Source organism: Myxocyprinus asiaticus, chromosome 36 (assembly GCF_019703515.2).
Source record: "Myxocyprinus asiaticus isolate MX2 ecotype Aquarium Trade chromosome 36, UBuf_Myxa_2, whole genome shotgun sequence".
Lineage (NCBI taxonomy): Eukaryota > Metazoa > Chordata > Actinopteri > Cypriniformes > Catostomidae > Myxocyprinus > Myxocyprinus asiaticus.
In genome coordinates this window covers 29,733,063-29,747,151 of record NC_059379.1, presented here as the reverse complement: position 1 = coordinate 29,747,151, position 14,089 = coordinate 29,733,063, and the positions used below count along the sequence as shown (strand labels likewise).

Below are 14,089 nucleotides of genomic sequence, written 5' to 3'. Positions count from 1 at the left end.
GTGATGCACGTGCCTCAGTTCTCGTGTGTTTTAAATGCCAATGCGATTACATCACACGTGCATACTGCTGCTGACCGGAAGCATGATTTAGACTTAAAAAAAGTACTTAAATGTTTATATTTTTTTGCACCAAAAGTGACCGTGTTGCTTTAGAAGACATTAATTTAAGAGCTGGTGTCGATATGGATGAAGTTTATGCTGACTGTCTGTGATTTTTGGAGCATCAAAAGAGAAATCACCATCCACTTGCATTTTAAGGACCTACAGAGCTGTTACTTTTCTATTTTTATTTTTCAAATGTGTTCTGGTGAAGAAAGAAAGTCATACACACCTGGGTTATCATGTGATAGGGTGAGTAAATAATCAGAGAATTTTCATTTTTGGGTGAACTATCCCTTTAGCCTGAGCTGGGCAAATGAGCCTACGCTTCCAAATTTCTTTCTTTGGTTTTCTGTGCCCGTCTGAGAACACATGCTGTCTGCATAGATGAATACATTTTGTGTCCTGTGTAAACTTCCTAGCAGTTTCTGGTCTACACCCAGAAAAGAGATCTGTAGTGTGTGATAACATTTAACTAGAAATGCAGGTCTGCAGGAGCTTTAATGCTAGGTAACATTTAAACTCTACATTGTTCTCAGAGAGGGACTCTGCAGCTGCTATTCTGGCTGTTTTAAAACGGATGACTCAATGCTTGGGCTATCTTAAGCTAAACAACATTTACTGGGATCTGAAACTATGATTAACACACTGTTGTTGCAAAGTCAAGAAGATGGACAAAATCAGACCAGATCCTTTGGGGATATGTGTCCAGACATCACTGACAGACAAAGACTGAGACAATACATTAAATTATAGATTCCAAATCCCAAAAGTCAGGTGGCTTGCATAGAGGGATGCATAGTAAGAGGTTAGGAAACCTTGAAAGTAGCACCAGCAATAATTACAGGAGTTCTATTCCAGAGTGAGGAACTTAGATTTATAGCTTTATTAGCTATAAAGCTAATAAAACAATGTCAACTCAAATCAATGTTTCATGTCCATTTATTTATTTTTTTGGCAAGTAGCCTTGTAATAAGCTGGATAATGAGGAGTCATACGATCATTTTCACAAAATGAACACCAACAGAACTCCAACGCAAACCAGAGATGGATTTCAGCTGTTCAGCGATTATTTCTTCTCACATAATTACAGAATTTCAATGCAAAATCAATATTTTTGTCCATTTATATATTTATTTGCTTAGTAGCTATGTAATAAGCGGAATAATGTACAGTCAGCCGGACGTTATTGCAAATTACATCCCTTCAGAATGATACAACACCCCTCACCCTGTCAGGGTTTATTTTGCAATTACATCGGTTGACTGTACATTATACCTTACACATATCACTGTAAATAATAAACTGAAACAATTGCATACTTCCTTGAAGTGTTTCTCAATTAAGTAAACACTGCTTGTTTAAATGTAATAATGAAAATAATAATAATAATTGTTTCCCTGCCTTCATCCCCGAGACAGCTGGGACAGGCTCCAGCACTACCCGCGACCCTACATTGGATAAGATCTGCAAAGCGGCTATAGAAGATGGATGGAAGCATGGATGGATGGATGGATGGATGAATAATAATAATAATAATAATAATAATAATTATGTCTTAATAATGATGTTTATGTCTTGAGGCTATATTTTTGAAAAAATATACTTTTGAATATTTTAATGTTTATGGATTGGTCCCATTCACTTCTATATTAAGGGCCTTACTTATTACCTGCGATTTTCGCTTTTTTTTTTTTTTTTTTTTTTTTTTATATACGCGAGGATCTAGTTTAAATTCTTTTCTGTTAATAAACATTAGGTCAAAAATGCTTATTCCTTTAATTTATTGGTCGGTTTGTCTTGTCAACAGTCATTGAGTGTTGGCCAATAGTCACAGTCTAGGTATTTTAATCCCAACATTTCAATGCATATGATTCTAAAGTGAACAGGACCTGATGGAATCTGCAGACTTTTTTTTCACATTTTGTGTGCCAATTTGGAAGAAAAAATTTACTGAATGCTGTGGAATGGTTTTAAACAATATAAAATGTACTTACTAGAGCTCAGAGTTCTACACTCTTATTGGTAGCTGTAAGCAAAATCAAATCAGCCAAAATATGCAATAAACAAACAAGAATGGGGCAGGAAATGAATGATGGGCATTTCAATTCTACAGACATAATAGACCTTATTTTATTTACTGTGTTTGAAAACCAATATTCAGTTGTTCCAGAGACGGTGGGTTGAGGTGGGATTATGACAACACACTTCCATTATATAAACATGCCAAGAGACCAAGAAGACAATTAATCCAAGGGGGAGTTCCAAGAAGCCCAATAATGGTGCAACTTATGACAAACACTTTTGTGCAATACTGCTGTTGTTTCTGATACTTTGAAGAAACCATTCTGAGAAAACACAGACCAAATTGCCACTCTACTCTCTAGTAATATCCACCCAATGGCACAGTGATTGAAAATATTTTGAATAATGCATGCACATGAGTCTTTTAAAGGTGGAAGTTGAAAGTTTGTAATGTTCTGAGAGGGCTGCAGATGTTCAAGTGCACGCGATTTAACTAAATGTCAGTTTTTCCAAAGTCTCTAAAATGATGAAGGGGGGATACTGGGGCTGGCTATGCCTTCATCCATCATTAAAAGAAACGGGTGAAACATCACCATGTTTGAGTTAAACTTTCACTTTGCTGAACAGTCCAAAAAGAAAATTGCATGACAATCAATTACAGCATGCATTATGATGCATTTCCAGCTTTCAAAATGTCCAAAATTTGACATTTTCTAATGGTAAAACATGGTCTGTATAACCCAATTCAGAAAGAAGAAATATTTGTGCTTACAGTGATAGCTGTAAATGCATTTTGTGTAAAAATGTGCAAAATGCTAAATCCAACGGGGACAAAGGCACACCTAACAGAAAATTTACTCTTTTTTTCTGGTCACAAAGTGTACCAAGATTTAAAAAAAAAAAATCTAATTTCTTTTCATTGAATATTGATGGAGCAACATATTTTGTTTTAAAAGAAATAATAATGGAAGGTTGTTTTGATTAAAAATGTATTTAAAAAACAAAAAAGGTGGCAACGGGGCTAATAATGATTTTGTGTAGATATAGAGGCAATAGTTCTAGGGCAAAATTTTCAACTTATGCAAATACTTTTGAGACAGCAAGATGCTTTTTTGAGTAACAAATTAAGACAATGCTTATTCAAAATAACCACTTCAGAAAAGGGTGCACCATTTCCATTTAGTTTCAACCACATCTGGCATTTCATAACATTGCATGTGTTGTAAACAAATGAATCTCCATTGTGATTGGATGAGTTAATGTGAGCCCATTTTTAACATTTTTCATAACTATTTCCCCCACTTAAGAAAAACAATGTGTTTTATGGGGGACTTTAGCCCCTGCAACATGGGGGCTTTTTACCCCAAATGCTATCCTTTCACTTATTGGACAGTTGTGGAAAAACTGTTGATTTAATAACCTTGGATAAAACTGAAAATAACAAATAAGTATTTTGTCTCAAAATAAAGGTGATAATTTCAGGGATTTCCATTAGCTACATACATTTTCAACATTTGAAAAATTATTAAATATTAGATCAAATTACCTCAAAATCAACCTTTAGACACTGAACGCAATGACCTCATGGAACAGGATAAATTTGAAGTGCAAAGTGACAAACAGGTGTTAAGGAATGTACAGAGGTAGTTTTTGTTGCTATTTAGTGTTTTGGATGAAAAATCCAATCCATAAAATCAAAAGTGCCTTTTACCCCAGGAGGGATTTAGACATGTTGCACCCTATCACTATCCACTCATCATGTAAGAGCTGTCAACAGGGGCTAAGCAAAAAGTGAGGTAATATTAGAGACCAAATAAATAAATAAAATAATTAATTAAATAAATAATAATAATAAAAAAAAACATATGTGATGTGTGTCTCTCTGGAGATGAATTTTATATTTGGAAAACCCAGAAATTTCCATGTGAGTCTTATAAGTCTTGAGAGAAACAAAATGAAAGCCAAAATAACAGCCAAAATATCCTAAAACCCAAGCATTTTTGCTAAACCCACATAAAAAGCTGTTATAAAAAGTCACTTAATATAAATAAAAGTGCAGTTAGATCAAACATCAAAAACATGTCGTGGGAAAGGAAGTTGTTTTGCTGGACGTGTTAAACAAAGGTATCCCTTAAGTATACAAAAAGGCAGGAAAAGAGAACCACAAAGGCATGTAGACTGCTTATTCTGCAATCTTCACATGTGCCACCCTTCTCTGCTCATCATTACCCCCCCTCCACACACACAACAACAACAACAACAACAACAACAACAACAACAACAACAACAACAACAATAACAACAACAACAACAACAACATGACTATAAGGCTCAGATAGTTTAGGCCTTAGTGCAAAATAAAACAGAAGAGAGAGAGAGAGAGAGAGAGAGAGAGAGAGATAAGAGAGAGAGAGAGAGAGATAAAGAGAGAGATAAAGAGAGAGATAGAGAGAGAGAGAGAGAGAGATAAAGAGAGAGAGAGAGAGAGAGAGAGAGATAAAGAGAGAGATAAAGAGAGAGAGAGAGAGAGAGAGAGAGAGATAAAGAGAGAGATAAAGAGAGAGATAAAGAGAGAGAGATATAAGAGAGAGATAAAGAGAGAGAGAGATAAAGAGAGAGAGATAAAGAGAGAGAGATATAAAGAGATAAAGAGAGAGAGAGATAAAAAGAGAGAGAGAGAGAGAGAGAGAGATAGAGAGAGAGAGAGATAAAGAGAGAGATAAGAGAGAGAGAGATAAAGAGAGAGAGAGATAGAGAGAGATAAAGAGAGAGAGAGATAAAGAGATAAAGAGAGAAAGAGAGAGAGAGAGAGAGAGAGAGATAAAGAGATAAAGAGAGAAAGAGAGAGAGAGAGAGAGAGAGAGAGAGAGAGAGAGAGAGAGAGAGAGAGAGCTGAGATTCTTTGTTCACCAAACGTGCAAAATGATGTATCATGTTGCATGAATTATAACTGTTACTTACTTATCAAGGACAAAATACAAGTCGAAGGCGCCTTGACAAGATCTCTCCTCCACATCTTGAGCTTTGGCAGATGGAAGCGTGACCAACAAAAGTCCAAATAAAACTAAGCCAAGACACATTTTAACTTCAGAAATTGCCATCCTCTCTTCTTGGAAAAAAAAAAACCCCCAAAAAACACCTATCCTCAATATAGCGAAAGCCCATTCACATTATCTCCAAAGAAGAGCCTGAAGTGAGCCTTTGCTGAGATCCTGAGAAAAGGATGAACACAAAGAAGAGTTTTGCGGATGTTGACGCAGTCTGTACAAGCATCAGTCATTAAACTGTAACTTCAACCTTGAGCTGCACACGCTTCCCTTTAAAACCACACGTGGAATGTGAAAACAAAGCTATTCCCAGATTTTTACAGTATAGAAAAGGATGTCCTTGAAAGCCACAACGGAAAACGGTGTCCAAAGTCAGTTTGTTGTCTGCATATAAAAACGCATGCCCCTCTCTGCATATATATATACGCTAAGTTAAGTAATTTGAGTAAGTTTAGAATAGTTTCTGCGTGAAATCCACTTATAAAAAGGCCAGAGTAATTTTTTCAAGCGCTAAAATTTTCATGTAAATGTGCAAAGCAAAGACTGGGTCGTTCGAGAAAAGTGCACAGGCTCAGAGTTGGCAGGAGAGGAGCTGGTGTCATATTTCTACCCTTGTAGACAAAATTTGGGTCAGTTTCTCTCCTGCTCCATTAAGGTTTCCTCCCTTCCTTTGGATATGCAAAATACTGTAGGCTATATGTTTCTGACCCTCTCTTTTTTATGCCCAGTTTGTCTGCTAATGATGAGTTCCATTTAGGGATGCCACTTTTAAGGGACACTTATATGTTAATATGCGTTATTAATAAAAATTGTATACCCTTTCTTATATGCTGAAATTAGAACTTACCTGACCCCAGACTTATAAAAGAAAATGCATCTTTTATATGTTAAAAATATATTTATTTTTATCTTTTCTTTTATTTGTCTCCTTTATCTTATTTAAGTATACATTTTGGTTGGTTTATATGTATTTTCTTCCTTCACCTGTATTTGTCTTTATGACTCAGTGATTGTATTCATACATTGTTTGATCTTACTGAACATTTATATAGAAAAACCCACACTTTTAGCACCATTTGTGGACTTTTCAGACGGTCCTTTACCCATCATAGGCACATTTTCCAATTTATATCAATGTTAAATTAGCAGTCTGGAACGATTTCACCGTGACGCCATCTGACCAGTTTAAATACAGGACAAATCGCGTCCCGTATTGATTCGATATGGACGAGATGCCACAAATCCTGTCGACTGAGCTTAACTTGTATTGATACCGGAATATTCCTTTAAGTACTTTGTTAATGCATCAGGTGATATACGAGGCTCATATAAGTAAATTCTTTTAGTATTTGGCCAGTACACATCAAGCTTACACTTTGACACATTATACTATTGTATTATGGTGATCAAATGAATGACCTTTTTATATTCCAGTACAGTGAAAGTCTGCTAAACACTCTAGTATGAGGATGTGCTTGACAGTATGCTTTGGTCCGCAGTTGAATATAATAGATATAATGCCATCTATTGGCTGAGCAGATGTAAGTGTTTGTTCCATATCTGTGATTCAAGGAGTTTATTGAGTTTGAAAGCAATTATTAAATCACCTGATCAAAACAATCTGGGAGAATCACAAGAGGCTTTCAGCTTCATAAGCACTTCTGGAATTGGTTTATGTACTGTATGTTAAACCAGTTTTAGCTCAGTTGGAAATAAATCTCTAGTTATTCTTTCAAACACACAACAATTAGAGCTCTTTCCATATTGCATTTATTCAGTTTTATCAGTTGGTTTCAGACAGTACATCATGAAATCCCAATCCCCCCCCCCCCCCAAAAAAAAGAAGAAGAAAAAAAAGAGGAAGTTTAGAAGTTTCAAAGTGCTTTTTAAACAAGACAAATTTCATTTTGTTAATATCTATCAGTTTCATATGAGGCGTACCAATTTCAATTAATACAAGGATAAATTAATTTTTATGTGCACAAAGACTAACTAGTACACAGTACCCATCACACATGTTAAAGTTCAGGACAGGCCTACATATGAACTTTACTTTTTAAGTCTCCAACCATCAATATTATTGTGCAGGATGGATGCTAATTTCCATTGCATTCTACTCCTCCATGTTGCTTTAGATTGGATGGGTTTGAAATAACTACATAAGAAACAAAGAAAAATAATAGAGAATGTTTGAACTAGCATCAAAAGGCTTAAGTGTGGATACAGGCTTTCTAAACATTAACTTAAAGATCTACACAGAGTATAACGGGCTCTCTACAATATGTCAATCTAAATGACTCATATCCTACATCATTTGGCTTCCATACCAGACCTAGATTATTTCTGGCTGGCAAAATGCTTGTTGAGGATCCCCTTTGCTGTGTCGAGGGCGGCGTCTGCGGGCACTGGAATGTGAGGGGAAATGCCAGCACCTTCCCAGGAAGGGCCCTGAGAAGTGTCTGAATGGCTGATTGGAATAGATAAGAAGATATCGCTCTCACCCAGGCGGAAGTTCTCTGGGGGGTGACAGCCTCCACTGGTTGTCTCACCAATAATCATTGCACGTCCCAGCCTCTTCATGATAAAAACAAACTCCTCAGCTGCACCAGCGGTCGCACCACTGGTGAGGATTAACAGGCTCTTTTTGCTGCCATATCTCCTGCCTAGGCATTGCAGAATCATATAATTAATTTTTCAGTTATGCAGTGAGAACTTTTTTTTTTTTTTTTTTTACAAGCTAGAACATTTTTGCAATTGGTCTACACAGTGAGTAAGGTAATGATTTGGAAATGTATGGATCAGCAGTACCTGTGAGTTTGGTAAGGGTTAAGACACTTCTTGTGGTATTGGAAGGTCTGTCGTAAAGGTGGTCTAGCACAATCTGCTTGTCATCATCAAAGAAGTATGAGCAAAAACCAGCAATGGAGGTAGTAGGCCCGCCAACATTGTTCCTTGAAAGAAAATTGAGAGTGATGTCATTAGCTTGTGGATGGATTTTCGAGATGGGAGTTGAAATTCATTTGTGCATTGTAAAATAATAACCTCAGATCAATGACCAGTGCATCAGTGTCAACCACTTTGTTCCAGACGTGTTCCACAATCATCTGAGCGATGGCAACAACATGCTCAAAATCTCCAAACATGTCAAAGCGAAGATAACCAATGTTATTTTCAAAAACATCAGTGTGGAACGAAACTTTGATGAGCTCAATGAACATCTCTGGTGTGGGATTCTGGAAATCAATGAGAAATGCCCAGTTATGATTTTGCCTCTAGAGTCAACAACCAACATCTAACATCTATATGTCTAAATTATGACTAGGTCATATTTACACTTACAACACATAAAGTAGTTCCTCAGAAATTAGTCAGATTTGAAACTAAATCTTTTGGATGTCTTACCATTGGAGGTAGTGCAGGGATATTGCTGGTGGTCTTCAGGCACTTGTCCCCAGACAGTTTTAGGAGGTCAGCGGAGAGCTTTGCTTCCAGTTCTTCTTTTGTGGTGATAAAGTTGTATTCCCCACTAGCTACAACTGCCTCCAGTTTCTCAGCAACATCAGCACCAACACTTGGAAATGCATAGTTGTCATCAATCAGTGTGGCTGCAGCCTGAACCAACCCTGGGATTTCAGCACGAAGTTTAATGATTGCAATTGCAGTGTCAAGGGCATCTTCTGCAGCGACTTCGACATCTGGCGCCACACCATTGATCTCCCAGCTCTTGCCAGTGATGGGGTTAACTGACTTAGCAACTGGCACAGACACATAGAAGTCAGTGTCACCAACCTTGATTTTGTCAGTCTTCACTGTTCCCCCAGCTGTGTTCTCTCCAACAATGGTGGCCCTTTTAAGGTTTTTAAGGCAATAAGCAACGTCTTCTGCAATCCCAATAGTGTTCTTGCTGGTCAGAATGATCAAGGGTTTGGAGGTTCCATACCTTTTTCCCAAAAGGGTAGGCATGGACCACAGCTCTGTGGTGGTGTCAGAGGGGCGATCATACACGGAATCAATGTGGATTAGAGGCTCAGGATCAGTGAAGTAGGACACAATGTATGGAATTCCGGATAGCTCACCACTGACTGCATAGCGGAAATCAAGAATCATGGCAGAGGTGGGGAGAACTTTGTCCCAGATATACTCTAGCAAAAGAGGTCCAACTTTCTGAGCCATCTCCTCTCCAATGATGTGCTGGATTTTCAGGTAGGCAATGTTGCCATCCAGGACCTCGACTCCTACAGTGCTTTTGATCACTGCAGCCAGGTGCTCTGGTGGGATGTCAGGCATGGCTGGAGGTGCTGCAGGTATGTAATCTGGCTCATACGTGACTTGTACTCTGGAATCACCGATTGTGTTTTTTATCCCATCAGTCAGAACACTGGAAATGGTGGCAGGATCTGGGATGCTTAGGATCTCTGTGTTACTACTGGCAGCTTCAATTGCCTCTTCCATACCAGCAAGTCTTTCTGGTGAGCAGTAGTTGTCTATAAGAATTTTTGCCATATCCATGATAAATGTAGGGGAGAAAGCACAACGAGCCACATTGCTGAAGATCAGCAGTGACGCTAGTAGAACTACAGCTCGAGCCATGTTAGCCGGTTTCTGATTCCTGATACAATACTACGTCCCAGCTGAACTCTCCTCCAGCAGAGAGGTTTGTCAACTGAGGCTGCTTCGACAGTCAGGTTTCTGTTAACACACGCATAAGAGGCTTTTCCTCACAATAAAACCTTAATCTCATTACCCAAAGTTCTTCAGTTAGACAATAACAAGCTAAAAATGTATGTTACATATGAACAAAAATCTATGTAGATACTAAGCACTTCAATAAATTATCTGTGGTTTAGTCATTTTGTGTGCTTAGAACTTGGCATTTAATGGGATTTGTTTTACAATGAATATGAATACAAATATGTTTTTTTTTTTTTTTTTTAAAGAAAATTAAATGTTAGGTGTATCAAAGAACCTTTAATCTCAATGGCTACAGCTAAAACATAAAAATGAAAAAGTCCCCTAATATTCCTGGGAAAAAACATGTTTTCCTTTATACACCAAGATGGGGACAATAGTAAAACTACACCAAACTTTTTTTCTTTTTTTAATATATATACTGTATATAATTTTATTTTTGGGCTTTTTTGCCTTTATTTACAGGATAGTATAACTGGTCAGGAAACTGAGGGAGAGAGAGGGTTTGAACCTGGGTCCCTTTGAGCCAACAGCTTTGATATTTGTCAGGGGCAAATGCACCCTAACAAAAACTTTACTAATCTACCATAACTTGCTAAATTATTTGAGAAACATGTCAGACATACTGTAGCATTACAGTAGGTAACCGAATTTCACCTCCACAATAAGGTGGTGCTAATTAGTTAAATGTTGTATTACATACAGTTTAGCATTATCATATCCATCACACAAATATTCTGTATGTAAAGTGTTGCCCAAACATTTAAGCATTATTGTTTTATTCTGCATTAAAATGAGAGCAAGTTAGGTCAAACATAAAACTAGCCTAAAATTGGTGATCCTTTTTGGATTATGGGGTTATTTTGTGTAAGAAGCTGAAGAATGAGGCCACTACTACTACTTCCCTGAATCTTAGCTCTGATGCCTTTCACCCATTACTTTTTGGGCAACATTAAGTGCATTGCTTGCTTGTGCTGCTATATGTGGCTCAAATCCAGATACACTCCACACTTTTCCAGTAACTGTACTCAGAACTGCCTGGATGGGAATGGAAGAATACAGAATGCTATTCCCAATTTGATATGTCCCACATGAAATGGAGCCTCCAGTAGTGGGCTTCCCAATTACAGTGGCCCTTTTCAGGTGTTTCATTGTTCTAATGAATATTTCAGCGGCTGATCCAGTCATGTGACTTGTCAGGATATAAATATTTTTCTCTGCCCTAACACTTCTGGAAGGGTCATAACCTTTGTCATAGTTGTGGTAGCCTGATCAAAAATGGTGTAGAGGTGTCTCAACTGTTGTGCATCACAAAAGTAGTGCAAAGGAGTGGGATGGCTGTGGAATAGCCTCCTGTGTTATATCGCATATCAATGATTAGCACATCTGTGTTTACCAACTTGTTCCACACAACTTTGATGAGCTGGGGGCCAATTGCTCGCACAACCATCAATATTTACAGACATAACCTCTGTTTTGAAGAGGGCATCAATGATGAACCCCACCTCATCAGGTGAGGGGATTTTGGGAATGTCATGCAGCGACTCTGGTTCAATTTCAGAGTAGGAAATGTGCAATCTGTGATCACCAGAGGTCTCTTGGAGATCTGAAGTCAGTTGGGATGCAAGAGATTCATAGTCAACAACTGAATGACACAATCCATCAGTCATTTTGGACCGTAACAACCTACTCACTTTTATGGCAAATTCAGGTATGGTGTAATGTGTCTCCAAAAGATCACCTTCTTTTTGCACCAAAGCCTGAATATCATTGTGAAACTCAATGATTTCATGAGTTTGCTCAATGGCATATTCTGCCAGAACTATGGCATCAGGAACTACACCACCACCAAGCCAGCATTCGCCATTTATATCAATGAAATTTTTGACAGGGACAGTGATGGCAAGGCTTGTGTCTTCAATGTGAAATGTCCTTGAGTGAAGGAGTGTTCCAGATGTTATTTCCCCAGTTACAGTGCCTCGGTGCAGGGACTGCATCAGGTATGCAAACTCTTCTCCAGCTTCTGCGGTGTAATAGCTTGTCAAAACATAAACACCATTTCTGGAGCCATAGGAAGGCCCACTGATGTTGTGTAGGGTGTGGAAATCAATGGTGATGTTTCGGATACTGTCGTAGATAGAAAAGAGTTGAATATTTGGTGAGATATCAAACAAACAGGAGAGCAGAATCGGCGAGGCCTCGGAGGACCCATCAGTGTTGTAGCGCAGATCATTAATCAGGTTCTCTGTGTCTTTGATTGGTTGCCAGACCTTTTCTTTGATTTAATCCTCCAGTCCTATCAATATTGTGGGCATAGGGAACCTGTCGAAATGGACATATCCATTATTTCCAGATATAATTTCCAACTTGAATGATGCATCAATGAGTTTTTCAAAATATGAATGTTGTTTTGGCATTTTGTCTTGTTCTGCCCATTCTCAAAGATGACAGACAATCTTTGCATTACCTTGATATTCAAACAAGGGTCCTCAAAGACAGACTGCATCTCATAATTTAGTTTAGCAGCTAAGTCCTCCTCAGAAGTCACCGTGAAAAAGTCTGCTTTAGCAATCTGATTTAGCAAAGCTAGGATTTTATCTCTAAATGAATAAAACTTTTAACTATGTATGACACTCTTTAAGTTGTTCTCGGTATTGTTTTCCTGACAGCAATTAGGGACCAGGATTTAGTGACACCTTTTTTTGGACTGACAGTCATGATGGTGACACCCCGCTCAACTCCCTGCTCTACCCTGTTACAGAGTTAACAGATCTTGAAACAGGGACTGTAATGTAAAACCAGAGTCCCCAAATCTTAACTTTTCAACCTTCACCGACCCCCCTGCTGATCTTTCTCCAACAATGACAGCTCTTTTCAGATGTTTCAAAATGTAGTCAACAGCCTCTGCTGCACCTGCTGGGTGCTTGCTGATAAATATGATCAGGTCTTTTCTTTTCCCATATCGTTCCCCAAGGAGAGTTGGCATTGTCCATAGCTCCTTCATAGTGTTAGTGGGTTGCTCATATATTGTGTCAGAAAAATGTGAAATGAGTCCAAAAAACCTGAAACAATATATGGTACACCAGACAGCTCCCCAGCTGTGCTAAAACACAGATCAAAAATCACTGCTGATGTAAGGGCAACCTTCTACCAGATGTTATCATGAAGGAGGCGTCCTAGTTTTGCAGCAGTCTCCTGACCTATAATACGGTCAATCCTCAGGTAACCGACATTGTTGTCCATCACCTCCAGTTTAACAGAATTCCTGATTAGCTGCATCAGCTGTTCAGTAGGCAGCGTCGGAAGGGCAGGTGGGGTGACTGGAACATAATTAGGCTCATAAGACACGGTGAGTCTGGGGTCATTGAGTGCACCTTGAACACCAGCAATCAGTACAGCTGCCAATGTTTTCCGATCAGATATGTGTAGGATCTCTCTGCTGCTTATAGCATGTTGTATTGCTTCCTGCATACCAACTAGATTCTCTGGGAAGCAGTAGTTGTCAAGCAGAACTTTAGCCATATCCAAGACAAGCACAGGCTGAAATGACGCATAGAGGACCAGAACCTGACAGACGACTATGAACAGGGCATAAGTTCTTATGGTGCCTGCCATCTTTCGCAGTGATAGTTGAATTTTGTCTATGTCAGAGTTTTGTCCATTCATTTGATGAATGATGAAGAGGTGCTTGGTTAGATTGCACTCTGTTTTCTCCTGCAGGTTTTTGACAACAACCACATAAGAGGCTTTTGCTCTGAATAAACCTTTAATCGCATTATCTGCGGTGCATCAGTAAGATGATCATAGACAAAAATCAATAACTGAAAGTATTGCAGAGGGTATAAGAATCTCTGAAAACACAGCTGCATCATGACATTTAGTTATTTAAATATGTATATAAATAGAAGCTTGCTTTATACTTAGGCACACAAAATTATATCTTTTTTTTTTTTTTTTTTTTTTTTTTGGAAGCAGAAAGTAATATAGGAGACAAAATGGTTATTAAATAAATTATTATACTCCTCTACAATTTTTGGCCCTTGTTCCATAATAAACTGTTTTTGAGACATTTTTTTAAAGCAATATTTAAAGCAATATAACATTGTAAATAGTCCACTGAAAATCTGAAAATTCTTGATTATGCATTTTTACAGATTTTCTTATGGATTATATGCCTCTTTCCCCTGTTTTTGGCACAGCATAGGAGTACAGCAAGAGAAAAATAAGGT

General features: G+C 38.0%; 2 protein-coding genes and 1 pseudogene across 2 annotated transcripts in view; all 3 read right to left on the bottom strand.

The window, feature by feature from the left end:
* Positions 1-5,738, bottom strand: part of LOC127427298 (anthrax toxin receptor 1-like) — a 45,770-nt gene extending 40,032 nt beyond the window's left edge. Inside the window, exon 1 of the mRNA XM_051674805.1 lies at positions 5,086-5,738. Within this exon, the coding sequence (XP_051530765.1) occupies positions 5,086-5,225 (140 nt within the window). The 5' untranslated portion in view covers positions 5,226-5,738. The remainder of the gene's footprint in view (positions 1-5,085) is intronic.
* A 1,192-nt stretch (positions 5,739-6,930) lies between these two features.
* On the bottom strand, positions 6,931-9,833 carry LOC127427168 (retinol-binding protein 3). Its single transcript, XM_051674607.1, has 4 exons — positions 8,574-9,833; positions 8,214-8,404; positions 7,980-8,122; positions 6,931-7,834 (listed from the first exon to the last, which is right to left on the bottom strand). The coding sequence occupies exons 1-4, from the start codon at positions 9,759-9,761 to the stop codon at positions 7,509-7,511; spliced, it is 1,848 nt and encodes a 615-aa protein (XP_051530567.1). The 5' UTR covers positions 9,762-9,833; the 3' UTR covers positions 6,931-7,508.
* A 1,397-nt stretch (positions 9,834-11,230) lies between these two features.
* LOC127427209 (retinol-binding protein 3-like) lies at positions 11,231-13,382 on the bottom strand (annotated as a pseudogene).
* Positions 13,383-14,089: the final 707 nt, after the last annotated feature.

Bases quoted from the DNA above. Each gene is read 5' to 3' on its own strand.
- LOC127427168 (XM_051674607.1), bottom strand. From the start codon at position 9,761: ATGGCTCGAGCTGTAGTTCTACTAGCGTCACTGCTGATCTTCAGCAAT. The intron at 8,405-8,573 runs GTAAGACATCCA...ATTGATTTCCAG, and splicing joins TCCCTGCACTACCTCCAATG to AATCCCACACCAGAGATGTT. The intron at 8,123-8,213 runs GTTATTATTTTA...TTTTCTTTCAAG, and splicing joins GCACTGGTCATTGATCTGAG to GAACAATGTTGGCGGGCCTA.